At 42.0% G+C, this 13385-nt stretch overlaps 1 protein-coding gene across 3 annotated transcripts in view; it reads left to right on the forward strand.

Annotated features, from left to right (window-relative positions):
• The window catches only part of LOC122878712 (large neutral amino acids transporter small subunit 4-like), a 33421-nt gene that overhangs the window by 4267 nt on the left and 15769 nt on the right, over nt 1–13385 (forward strand). For all 3 annotated transcript variants that reach the window (XM_044201899.1, XM_044201900.1, XM_044201902.1), the window contains exons 3-5: nt 5905–6121; nt 6211–6266; nt 6513–6589. In XM_044201899.1, coding sequence (XP_044057834.1) covers nt 5905–6121; nt 6211–6266; nt 6513–6589 — 350 coding nt within the window. The remainder of the gene's footprint in view (nt 1–5904; nt 6122–6210; nt 6267–6512; nt 6590–13385) is intronic.

Here is a 13385-nt window from a genome sequence, read left to right on the forward strand (position 1 = left end):
TGTAGCAGAACTTTGTTTTCACTTCCTACCACAATATAATCTCATGACCCTTCAGATTTACCTTGTGACTCTTTGGTTGGGAACCACTGGACTAAAAATACCTAACTGTATATATAATAACTAATTATAACTGTAAAATGCTACTCATGCATTGTTACATCAGTATTAACGATCTAATAATGTCATATATATATATATATATATATATATATATATATATATATATATATATATATATATATATATATATATATATATATATATATATATATATATATATATATATATATATATATAATATTTCAGTCACAGAGGACACTTTACTGCAGAACAGGTACTTTTACTGCTGATACATTTAGCTGATAATACTTCTGTAATTAGGATCTTGAATGCAGCACGTTTACATGTACATGTACAAGGCACTTTTAGAGTACTCCACCGATTTAGCATCTCATTAATGACTTGCTATACTACAACTGCTACTGCTAATATGAACATATTTGTCATGCAAATAAGCCACATATAGCTCATCCTAAGTGCTAACAGTCCTGTTTGCTTCCAGTATTTTACAAAAACAGACTCATTCTGGGCTTTTTGGAGTTAGTCAGAGTTTGAATGGGATGTTAACGGGACGACCTTGCATGACGACTCCCTGAGTGTCTCTGAACTGCTGAGAAACCAAAAGCTTTCAACAGACTGATTGCAACACCCCAGGGTACTTTTTGCTGAGTGGGTGTGGTGGAATTATGGAGATTTGAGGACACACAAACAAGCGTACAAGAAGTGCTCGGGTTTCACCTTGAACATCCTAAAATGTTATTTCCTCTGCGAGGACAGCGACCTTGGAGAGAAGCAGCTACATGCGTATTAACGAACACACAAGATTCTTATTGATCCAACAGTTGGGATTTCCTCTTGGAAAACAAGTCAATATGCCATCGGCAGGCAGGCAGAATCTGAACTAGCTTCAAAAGCAGCTGTGAAGTGCTCCTGCACAACCAACCAATAGACGCGTCAGATTAGGTTATTTCATTATTATTTTATTCTGCACTTGGTGCTCTGTGATCAAAGGCAATTCAGGAAGCTGTGTTTTTGACACAGAATTGCTTCAGCTTGGAAAACCGATTCACGTGAGGACTTCGGTTCCAACGCGGGCGACAACGTACTAAAATGACAATTCATCATCGTATTCATCATCAGTGGGGTTTTGAGTTGCCAGGCAGCTGATCATGAATGTGAATGACACCGTTCATCCCTTCATTCTCCACAGTGATTATCACACAGGCTGTTTTCTGACTTCGTCTCTTTGATCCTCTGATTGTGTCTCTGTCTGTCTGTGCTTTTCTCTCTGTGTCCTACAAAGCAGTGATGAAAGTCTTGCAGGGTTAATTTGTTCACATGAAGCCTTTTTAATGGTTTTATCACTCTCTCATGCTTTCACTCACACTATCGCATGACCCTATCACAGAGTCCTTTTCACTGTGCGTTTCCACAGCGTAAAACATAGGTAGGTCTGTATTGACTGCTCGTAGATTTCTCTCATTTCTCTATCAGCAGATACAGCATGTGTAGGCCTAATCTATCTGGAAGAAAGCTGATGTTTTATTTCTGTTTATCTGATTGGATTAGGTTTAGGGTCTTTCCATTGTCTCAGCTCCATACGGTGTTTGTGTGTGTCTTTTCTCACGGTGTAGTCAATGTGTTTGTCTATCCTCAGGGCAAAATATGTGCAGACATGTAGCTTTGTCCTGCTTCTATTGTGCAAAGGAGCTGCCTGCATTCAATATTAGGATTAAATGCCATCGTGAAATTTGAAACATTGTGGAGAACTTGGCAAAAAGTTGACGCCTACCGTGCTACTGTTGTCGTCAAGCTGTTTCAGTCGGAATTTAAGAGATCAGATTAAAGGAAAGGTTCACATTTCTTAAATTCTATCTTAAAACAATACCCACATGCCCATATGAACATTGAAACGATTATTAGTCGCTATAATCAAACCTCCTCTCTGTACTGGCAGAGAAGAGATCCCATTCTAAAGTGATTTTAATGTAAGAGGTGGGAGACGAAATCCACAGTCCTCGTCTGTGTAAAAATGCGTTCTAAAGTTCAGCTGAAGCTGCTGTGAGTCTTCAACAATCAGAGTTAGTCAAATTGAATGGGTATCTACCGAGGTTACAGTCTTTATGTGGGAAACTCCCTCTTTGTTTTCTTGCTGTGGTGGAGGGATAGTAACACAACAAGGGCATTTCATACTAAAAACACTTTAATTTTGAACGATTTCCACTTGATTTGACTAACTCACATTAGCTTCAGCTGAACTGAAATACATATATCTTGTCTCTCATCTGATACATTACGTAGAAGTGCACGAGGAAGGGATCTCCATGTACATGTGAGTGTTGTTTTGGGGACAGACCAATCCTTTTTAATACAGTTCCTCTTTTTAGTTTTTAGAGTTAAGCAGCATATCATTTTCTGATTACCCTGGAAACTTGAGGGATGCTTCTGAAGTTGTTCCCTCGTTTACTATTCAGATTCTATTCTGAAAAATTAATAGTGTGTCAGTTTAAAAAAAAAAACAAATATAGGACATGATGCAGGTCACACACAATGCGTATTTTATCGATGGTTAGTGAGTGTTTGTCCCCTACTACAACTTAATGCATAGTTGCGTATAATTCAGCATGGCAGTAAATAAGAATAAAGAAAGTGGGCAGATGTCAGTAATATGTAGATGGCAGAGATTTTGTAGATGACAAAATAAAGGAAAAACCAACACGAAGTGTCCTAGTAAGATGTTCCACCACAAGCCTCCAGAACAGCTTCACTGCTCCTTGGCACAGATCTGAACTCTACTGGAGGAAGGATCCTGTGTGCAAATGTCATCATGCACTCCGTTTGACTTTGCTGTATGTTTAATTTGCATCTATATCTCTGAACAATCAAACCTCTCCTAAAAGTTCAGTTGTTGTTGTTGCTCATCAGTTCAGCACAGCCTGCCCTCCTACAGTTAGGTTGTGGTTGCTGTGGTGGCGTGAAGTGTGTGTACGTGTCCGTGTGTCACACAGTGGAAAGAGAAAGGTGTACGTTCCCTCGTCAGCCGCTCTCCCCTCCCTTTGTCTCGCTTCTTGTTTCACGACTCGGCCTGTCAGCACCATTCTTTCGCTCAGCTTCTTTATTGTTTCTGAAAGATAAAATGTGTGTGTGTGTGTGTGTGTGTGTTACTCTGTTTGCTCTGTCACTAGAAAAACGTGTTTGTGTTAAATGTGAACAGTGGAGGATTTGAATAGTTGAAGTGGCTTGAAAACACAAATCATGGGCTTGTTGGTTGGCTCTTCTCGTCTTCTTAAATGCTCTGTGTGTGTATCCACCTGTGTGTTTAATTTGCCCTGGGGCCAGTTGCACAAAACACCTTACGTTAAGATTTTTCTTAAAGTAGAATTGGTTCTACTACTACACTACCCAAAACTTGAGTCTTCTCCTTAAGGTTTCCTTAAAATGTTCACTTAAGTATTTAAGGTTTTCTCCTCATCTTGGTCTTATACGTATGGAATCCCTTAAATTTAGTTAGTTAGTTACAAAAGACCTTAGCAACCAAAGTAAGGGGAAAAAATCTAACTCCCTTTGACTCTATATCTTAACCACAACATGGCAGAGTTCATGGCGATAAATGTCAGTGTGTTGTGTTTAATAAGCTGATAATCAGGTTGAGTTGTGTCTTGGTTGTATCTTGGTGCTATCTAAAGGTGACTAAAATTTGAAGCCAAGGAAACAAAGCTGTCAGTACATCCTAGTAATCATTAAACCAAATGACTCTGTAGGAGGTGAGTCTGTTTGACATCAGCTGTATGTATAGGAGAAGCTTATAGAGGGAGTGGCATAAAAAAAGCAAAAAGGAATTTGACGAAACATGTACACAATTGTGTTTACACGAATGAGAAACGCCCTCTGAAGGATAGCAGGTATACGGTGAACACACATGATGTGGTTCATCAGGAAGAACTTTTCACAGAAGTCAGCCTTTACACCCTTGAGTGTATTTGCCTTACGTGTGTGTGTGTGTGTGTGTGTGTGTGGTCGGGGCTCTTCCCATATTGACTCAGGGTTGCTGCGGCCATTTGATTATTCAGCAGCTGAGGCCACTGGTGCTGCACCGACTACACTGCTGCTATCTTCTGTTAGTCAGCACTTAATGCTCCGATACACCTCAAATACCAGCCTGAGAAGGTTGAGCACATAATCTGCATATTGACAGAACAGTTTGATCACAAAGGGCTTTTGAAGGCTGATACCGAAGCCCATATTTTTGAGTTTTAGCCACTCTAAAACCATTGGCAGTGTCTGTCGGAGTTGGCTCAAAATTTTGTTCAGACATTCATGGTTCCCAGAGGATGAGTCTGTCTGACTTTTCCCATAGTCAATAATAATAATAATCAATAAATAGAGTACTTGAATAAAATGCATCACAGTAGAAGTGAATGGCTTTTATTAAAAGCCCACAGATCATTATAGCTGTGAATCCTCGTCTCTGCAGCTGCTTGTTTTTTAGAGCTCTTGAGCTCAAGTGTCCCTACATCCCTCAGGGAATTTATGCGCCAGCGTTAAAACAACACTGCAGCCATCAGCTGTTCATTAAGCCATGTTACCTTTGACCTACTTATATCCTCACAGTGCATGGGCCATTTGCTGCACCAGGATGCATTTAATATGACATAATAGCTTCCTGTTGTTCCTCTAAATTCTCCCCTTAGCCCAGAGACCAGCGCCAGCACCTCCTCCCTCCCTCCTTTTACCTTAAGCTGGCTCAACAGTCAGAACTCAACATCACACACCCCTTTAAGAACATAGTGGGAAAGCAGATTTTCAGTTCTGTTGTTTATTAGTTTATTAGACGCAGCAGAGACTTTAGCTGCTGGTGACAACTTGCCCCCAGGACTGAAATGAAAAAAACACTCTGATGACTAAGTCCTTTATACCTCCTCCTCCAGACATTAAACATGTGGTAACTACTGAGTCTGTCTAAATTGTTTTCCTGGCAGTTTGAGCAAAAACAAGTCAAGGTGAGTGAGGAGTTGTATTCCTCCTTCAGCCCTCCTCTTTGTCCTCTGTCTGTCTGTCTGTCTGTCTGCTGATACCAGCAGAGTTTCACCAGAGGCAACAGTCTAATAGAGCAGATAGACAAAAATAGACCCCACATGTACTCAGTGGACTGTGTTTACCAGTGATTCAGCAGGAGGCAGACTGAGCCGGTATCTGTCTGTGTGAAACTGTTACATAGAGTTCCCCTCCACCATGCAGGGGTTCAGTTGTGACTAGTTCTGTTTTCCTGTATTGTGGCGTTTTCCCTTCAGTTTGTTTACGTGACCTTTTTTTATCAGTCTCCTGGCTTGCAATCATCAGCTCAGCTCTCAGAAAGGGAGGGCTAAATGTAGAAGCTCAGACCCCAAAGAGCAACATTAGAAATGAGCTCCCTTGAAATACCAAGAGGGCGTTTATTTTAGATCACACTAAAACCTCTAGGATGACAAATCAGCAGGTTCTTTTCTGGTTTTGTTTCATAATCATGATTTCTTGTACAGAGCAAATGATGACGGTTTGTGCGGCATAACAGACATCCACAGGTTGCTTTAAAACTCCAATATGCCAGATTTGTCATGAAAAACACACCCATAGCCTAGATTCACCCTATTTATCAAAGGAAGATTCTGATGTATCAAACATCTGGTTAACTTAAGTGTGTTGTTTGCCGATAGTGTTACAGACTTCCACGGTGTTGAATTTTCAGTTATGGTTCATTGTCATTTGGAACCACCAGTATAGCTGCAGTGTACAGCTTTAAGATCAGAAATCCAGTTAAAAAAACACGTGCTTTCTTATCTGACAGTTCAAATCTTTTCCATCCAGAAAACAGCTCCAGCCTCAACCTCGCCAACACGTCCACTTCTGCACCTTCTGATTCTGAGGAGTACCTGGAGATGAATGGCTGGCCCATCTGTAAGGACCAGGACGAAATGCTGAACCTGGCCTTCACTGTGGGCTCCTTCCTGCTGTCTGCCATCACCCTGCCCATGGGCATTGTCATGGACAAATATGGTCCACGGAAGTTACGACTTCTGGGCAGGTAATATCATAATAATCATAATATTGGGCAGTTGTGGTCTGTTTGGTTTATTTGTTGCCTTATTCATTCCCATTGCTTTGTTTTCCCAGTGCTTGCTTTGCCTTCTCCTGCCTCCTCATCGCCTACGGTGCCAGTGATCCCAACAGTAAGTATACCTACTCATGTCATCTCACATTTAACTCAGGGGCCGTACTGCCTCACACACTGCTCTCAATCATGTTGCTTTTGTAGGTGAGCCATATTGTAGCTACAGCATATTTACACACAGGCACATAAAGTGTATCGATACAGTGGCGACACTTTAATCAATCAGATGGGATGTGTGGGATTGCTTTGTGTCAGCAGAGTAACCACATCTGTCTGTGTCACTAATCTGCTCTTTCTCCTGCAGATCTGTCCATCCTGATCTTCTTCGCTTTGGCGTTGAATGGGTTTGGAGGCATGTGCATGACCTTCACTTCTCTGACGGTGAGTAGGAAAGCTTTACTGAGATTACAATACTTACATTTTCAGGTTAATGCTGCTTATAGTTGTAGCACAATTTTTGACCAAACTCATTCATTTCAATGGAAGTACTGTGATCGGTGGATTTGCCCGAGGAGGCGAAGTAAATCTGCACAGAGCTTTTGCGTAGAGTTCAACTTTGGTGAACTTGCGAATTTGTGCCGTTGACCAATAGCAAACCATCTTGACAGTGCTCACATTTGAGGGAACCGAGAGCCGGGGAGTCCAAAATGGGGGAAGCTGTCATATTAGCTGTGTGTCAGATCATCTAATTTTATACAACCCTACTCTGCCAGAATACAAACTGCTCCACGGATCATATAAATACATTATAATATGTATAAATATGCACTCACTTGACCATTTTCATTTATTGTCTGGTTAGTGACAGAGTTAGCTTCCTAAATGGTAGTAAGCTAAAACAATAACAACATATTATGCCAGGCTATTGCCAGCATGTTACAGCTAGATAGCATGTTAGCAGTTAGCTGGACAGCCACAATAGCTCCCTAACAAGTTCTGCAACTAGTTACTATAAGTCACCAAGCTTGTTCGCACCTCTTTTGCAAGGACACAGAAATACATCTAGGTAACACTTTCTCTTATGACCCCACACTAAAACACTTGATTGCACTTCATAGTTTATTTAATGGCTAATAAAATGTCAATACCAGCAAACCAGAATAGCATAATACCTAGATTTGATATGAGGGGAAGTGAAACGAGAGAGCGGATGGGAAGGAAGAGGAGGAGAGAGATGAAAGAGGCTGGAGAGTGGATTAGAGCACTGTGAAGTGATAGCATCAGACACAGATGGGGAGAGGACAAAACAAGAGGGTCAGTGGATAGAGAGAGAGAGAGAGAGAGATGGGCAGAAAGACATGATGCCTCTCTGCATCAGAGAGAGAACATTTGAAAAGATGGACGAAGGAGGAGACAGAGAGAGACGGCTGAGCAGTTGACAAGAGACTACTGGAAGGAAGGGATGAGCAGTGATGTGTAGACAAGAGAAGAGGGACAGATTGAGTGGATAAGGAAAGCCAGTAGTCAGGATGATCTCATCAATCAAAGTGCTGCATCACGCGAGAGGCCATGTGATAGAGAGACATAGGGAGAGAGTGGTTAAAAGAGAGCAGGTCTGCATTAGTCATTTATTATTCACTCCTGTGCTGCTGCTCTGGCTGGGAGCCAAAAAAAGACCTCTCCTCATTACTATTTCATCCACAGAAGGACACATGTATCTCGTGTGTGTGTGTGTGTGTGTGTGTGTTGTCAACAATGCAAGTCTACAGATGTGTGATTGTTCTAACAGCACAACAGAGTGTGTGTATTGAAAGTGAGAGTACATTTTTTAGGGTTCGACTGGTGTCTGTTTTACAAAATATGACGGGTTCTGATAGCGTCTGGAACCACTCAGTTCATTTTCAGTTTCTAAGGTGCGTTATCAACGGGCGCAGACCAAAATGCCGCTGGACGCAATTGGATAGACCTACAACCAATCAGAGCGAAACGTCTGACGTAGCGCTGAGCGACACATGTAACTTGGAGCGGTGCTTGGTCCGTTTTCAAGCAGGAAAAAAATGGTGGCCTGGTCACAAACTTTCTCAAAATACAGCTAAAGAGTACACTAAGATGTGTTTCTGAAAACATTTGAGGCGGGAAACAGACAAGTAACAGAATCCTGATTCATATTTGATCAGCACTGCCTAGTCTGACAGTTTGCTCTGAGTTGAGCCTGGTGCCTTGTGCTGTATCAACCAATCAGAGCAGTGAAAGGTGTGACTTCAAATCTGGACCGGTGACGCTCCTCTGTCAGTCATCGTATCAAACCCGCCCCATATTAGATAAACGGCTGTGATTGGCCCGACCGAATCCAGGGCGGGTGGAAATCTGTCTGAATGGGAGGGGGGCCAGGCGTATCTACCAGAGCAAATGAAACATGAGCTCGGCAGATTCATCTGGTTCTCAGGCTAGGGCTCTGATGCAGTTTCTACGATAAACAAACTGCATCATAACCATTAGAGTAGATGTGGAATGTTCAATACACAGTGGTGTGCAAAAGTGTTTGCCCCCTTCCTGATTTCTTATTTTTTTGCATGTTTGTCACACTTTTAAATGTTTCAGATCATCAAACGAATTTAAATATTAGTCAAAGATAACACAAGTAAACACAAAATGCAGTTTTTAAATGAAGGTTGTTATTATTAAGGGAAAACAAAATCCAAACCTACATGGCCCTGTGTGAAAAAGTGATTGCCCCCTAAACCTAATAACTGGTTGGGCCACCCTTAGCAGCAACAACTGCAATCAAGTGTTTGCGATAACTTGCAATGAGTCTTTTACAGCGCTGTGGAGGAATTTTGGCCCACTCATCTTTGCAGAATTGTTGTAATTCAGCCACATTGGAGGGGTTTCGAGCATGAACTGCCCTTTTAAGGTCATGCCACAGCATCTCAATAGGATTCAGGTCAGGACTTTGACTAGGCCACTCCAAAGTCTTCATTTTGTTGTTCTTCAGCCATTCAGAGGTGGGCTTGCTGGTGTGTTTTGGATCATTGTACTGCTACTGATTTCTTGATTGAGAACAGGTGTGGCAGTAATCAGGCCCGGGTGTGGCTAGAGAAATTGAACTCAGGTGTGATAAACCACAGTTAAGTTATGTTTTAACAGGTGGGGCAATCACTTTTTCACACAGGGCCATGTAGGTTTGGATTTTGTTTTCCCTTAATAATAACAACCTTCATTTAAAAACTGCATTTTGTGTTTACTTGTGTTATCTTTGACTAATATTTAATCAGGAAGGGGGCAAACACTTTTTCACACCACTGTATGTGTTACTCTGTTAATGCATCGTAAAATATTTCTTTGCAACAGTGTCACTTGCAGCCTGTTGCTTTATCACAAAACACACCGAGAGCAGAGACAGGCTGTCACTGAGGAGGCAAACAGGAAGCAGCAACACGGGAAGTGTGTGTGTGTGTGTGTGTGTGCGTGTGCGTGTGTGTGTGTGTCTCCACCCATGCTTCTGTTTCCTATTCAGGCAGTCTACTGGGATCCCTTACAACCACAAACACACACAGAAGTTACTCAGCTGGTTTCATACCACTGCACCCCCCTCCAACCTCCCATGTTTAGTTTCAACCTGGTTGTTTTTGCCGTCTCCAGTTTCAGCTGCCATCCCTCAACAAGGCCGGACCTGCACACAAGTGTCAAAACTGTCTCGTGTGCATGCAAGAGTACTGTATTTTACTGTATGTCAGCACTGTGTCTGTGTGTGTTTTTTTTAGCTGTGGAGCACCTTTAACCTACAGTAGGCTACAGCAGAAATGTTTCATTTAAACTACTGCCTCTGTGTGTGTGTGTGTGTGTGTGTGTGTGTCAGGGTATCTGCAGGTCTGGAAAAGTCTTAAAAAGCATTCAATTTAGTTTCCACAAAAGAAGGCCTTAGAAGGTATTACAAAATTCTTAAATTTAATTTCCAAAAGTCTTTAATATTTTCTCTTGCCTGTTGGCAGTAATGTTAGTTATAAAATGTTTTTGTATGTGATTGGAGTTTCAGTCAGCACCATCACATACGGCAAACACTGTCACTACTGCTAGCTACAGTAGCTAGGGAGATAATCATTTCATAATGGGCAAGTGTTTTAGCAAAAATTCCATATTAATAATTTTGAATTGGTTAATCTGCCCTCCCATTTTATACTGCTCATCAGGGTCCATTAATTTAATTAATTATATCATTAGAATTATTATTATAAACTGCTGGACAGTACTGAAAAAATGTCATATCATAATACATAATTCTAGACGTATTGTCCCTACTGGTTTTCCATCATATTGTAATACTTTGGCCGGTGTGACTGGGAAACAGGTAGTAAATTGCATTCTATGTGATATTAGAGGTCTTAATAGTCTTAACGTGGTGAAACCTGCAGAAACGTGTGTGTGTGTGTGTGTGTGTGTGTGTGTGTGTGTGTGTGTGAGAGAGAGATCAAGACAGACTGTAAGTGCTGTTGTGTGGATGCTCAGCCTCTTCCCTCTCCCTGCCCTTTCCTGAATCTCTGGGTCAAGGGTTGTTACCAAGGAAAACGACCATTTTAAGAAACCTGTAACCTTTATTTCTCAGGGGGTAAAAAGCTCTGACGCAGCATCTCGGGTCATTGAAACTCCGCTGGTCAGGGTGACCCACCCAATTTGCACAGTGTGTGTGCGTTTTAGTCATTTGTGACTAGAACCAGGGATTTCTTTCATCCTCTCCCACCACCGTGCTTTCTTTCCTTGTCACTGCTTCTCGCTTGCAACCTCTAATTAGCTCAAAGTGGATTGTTTGGCTGCTTCTCCTCTTTCTCTGTTATTTCTTCTCTTTATCTATCTTTGCTTCATTTCCGCATTCTCTCCTGTGGATGCACATTCAGCACTCAGTGGCCCTTGCGAGGAAAAAACAGGGAGTGAAGCCGAGGAGAAGAGGGGGACGGCGGGGTGGTTAATTCCCTCTCTGCTCTTCATTCCTCCCATTCTGTGCTTGTAAACAGCTTAATGTTACAGAGAATCTCTCCTCTTTCCTTATGAAATGTTCCCAAACAGACCCACTCTACATACACATTTGTACATATATCCACACCCAGAGGCAGAAGCTCCTCCTCTTGTTCTTCGTCTTGTTCGTGGCACGTGTTGGAGCCCCCTCTGCTTCCTGGGTTTGGTCTCCCAGTCTGATGCCTTGTAATGTGTATTTCCTGTGTTCCCAATCCCTTTTTTTTTTTTTTAATGTGTCACAAGACCATCTGGGAACACTCTTACAGGCTCACTGATCGTCTGACTGATTCCCTGCGTGAAACAGCCAACAAACAGGCCATAGATGTGGTTTTTCAGCTGCGAAATCTATATGTTCTGCACATTTTCCCCCTTAATGACTGAAACTTCTAGGCAGGGCTGAAGGAGATAAAAGGAGTGATTTCTTGTTCTGTGGAAAATTTATGAAGTGCACACACAGTACTTCATTCTACTCAGTGAAGGGATGAGAACAAAAAGGCAGTGAGATCAGCCTGTGGACTATTTTTACCGTGCTGGAGATGGCAGGGTGAGATGGAGGAAGCACAGTATATGCTCTGTTGCATGTGACCACATGCAATGAAGGGAAGGAAGATGTGGGGGGAAAAAAGATGAATGAATGCCAAAAGGTCAAGAGTTGCTCAGTAATTTGAGATCTGCGCTAGTCAGACAGAGCGGCAGTCGCTGATATCAGGCCCATGTGGATGTGGCTTTGTGTAGCGGTGTGAATATTTGTTCCAGGTGGTTGCTGGATCTGGGTTTTAGGGGTTTCTGTGCAGCTGGAATGACTGTAGATCCCTTCCAGACAAAGAGGGGTCTTAACACTTGTTCAGAGACATCTCCACCCTTCCAAGAACTTATTTCATGGGATTTTTTGTGCTTTGGCGTGAAAGTCAGTCCAAAATATATCAAGCTCAGCCTTAAGAAATATTGGACTCCTAATAGGAGGGTGAACAGATGACGTCAGGTCGATGGTGGTATGCAGTCTGGTGTTCGTCAGCTGGTGTTTGCTAATCTTACAACTCACTTGGCTGCTCTTTATGATGGATGCAGTCCTATCCTGTGCGTCAGGACAGGGCTGGTCAGAGCTGGTTCTCAGTGGTCCGGCAGCAGGCAACTGAAGTTTCCACTTGCTGCAGCAAACCCTCTTCCTCCTTTCGTTTCTCTGTTCTTTTCTCTGTAACGGCTCTTTCTAGTCCCCTCCCACCCCGCCTGCCGTTAGGCTCAGCATGTTTTATCACACCCTAGGCCTCTTTGTCACCTCACACTTTGCCTTTCCCATTTCCACTTTCAACACTCAGCACACTCACAGTGCAGGATGGCCAAAAAGTTTGCAGTCACAGGGGAAACTTAACAAAGCAAGTATCTCAGCTGGTTAGGGAGAAGTTGGATTTCTTTTGAGTGTTCACTCACAAAAGAAAAGTACAACATCAGATGTTTAGGGTCCTCCAGACTTCTCTTACACCCTGTTGAATACATTTACATATTACATTTACATCTTATTACATTCAGAACATATACCCAATGAAGACATTAATACAAGACAGAATTCGATTGTATAAAAGATATCGGTCTTGCTTGAAGCGCTGCTTAATATCATCAACAAGCAAATATACTCATTATATATACATGGTGTACAGTGAACACAGCATTCATCTTCTTTGCCTGCACTGATAACATTCAGCACTCTCACCCAAACGAGCGAATCAAAGCTGAACAGGCGTCAACAAAAACACGTTTTACAGTATTAGCAAGAGTCTACCGCCATGCTAGCAGCATAGAGCTAAATGCTAATGTCAGCATGCTAACATGCTCGCAATGACAATGCTAATATGCTGATATTTAGCAGGTATAATGTTTATCATGTTCACCACCCTTAGTCAAGCATGTTAGCATGCTAACATTTTCTAATTAGCAGCTTGCGTTAAGTGAGTTCAGTGGGTTTAACCTCCCTCACTGCATTGCTGTTCTCTGTAAAGCCCTTTCAAAAGCTGTTCTTTTTCTGGCAAATCCAGAGACTTTTAAAAGCAGTTACATTGTTCCAGGACATTTTGGCAGTGGACCAACAGCTTTTTTTTAAAATGTCTCTAGATTTGCCACAAAGAACATTTTCTCAAAGAAAACTTTCTACATAATCCATTTTCAACAGTTTGTACTTTCCTTATTTTGTTCAGTTAACAGTTGAGTTCAAGTTTGGCCTCCTGCACGCAGG

The sequence above is a fragment of the Siniperca chuatsi genome, linkage group LG7 (assembly GCF_020085105.1).
Source record: "Siniperca chuatsi isolate FFG_IHB_CAS linkage group LG7, ASM2008510v1, whole genome shotgun sequence".
In the NCBI taxonomy this organism is placed as follows: Eukaryota; Metazoa; Chordata; class Actinopteri; order Centrarchiformes; family Sinipercidae; genus Siniperca; species Siniperca chuatsi.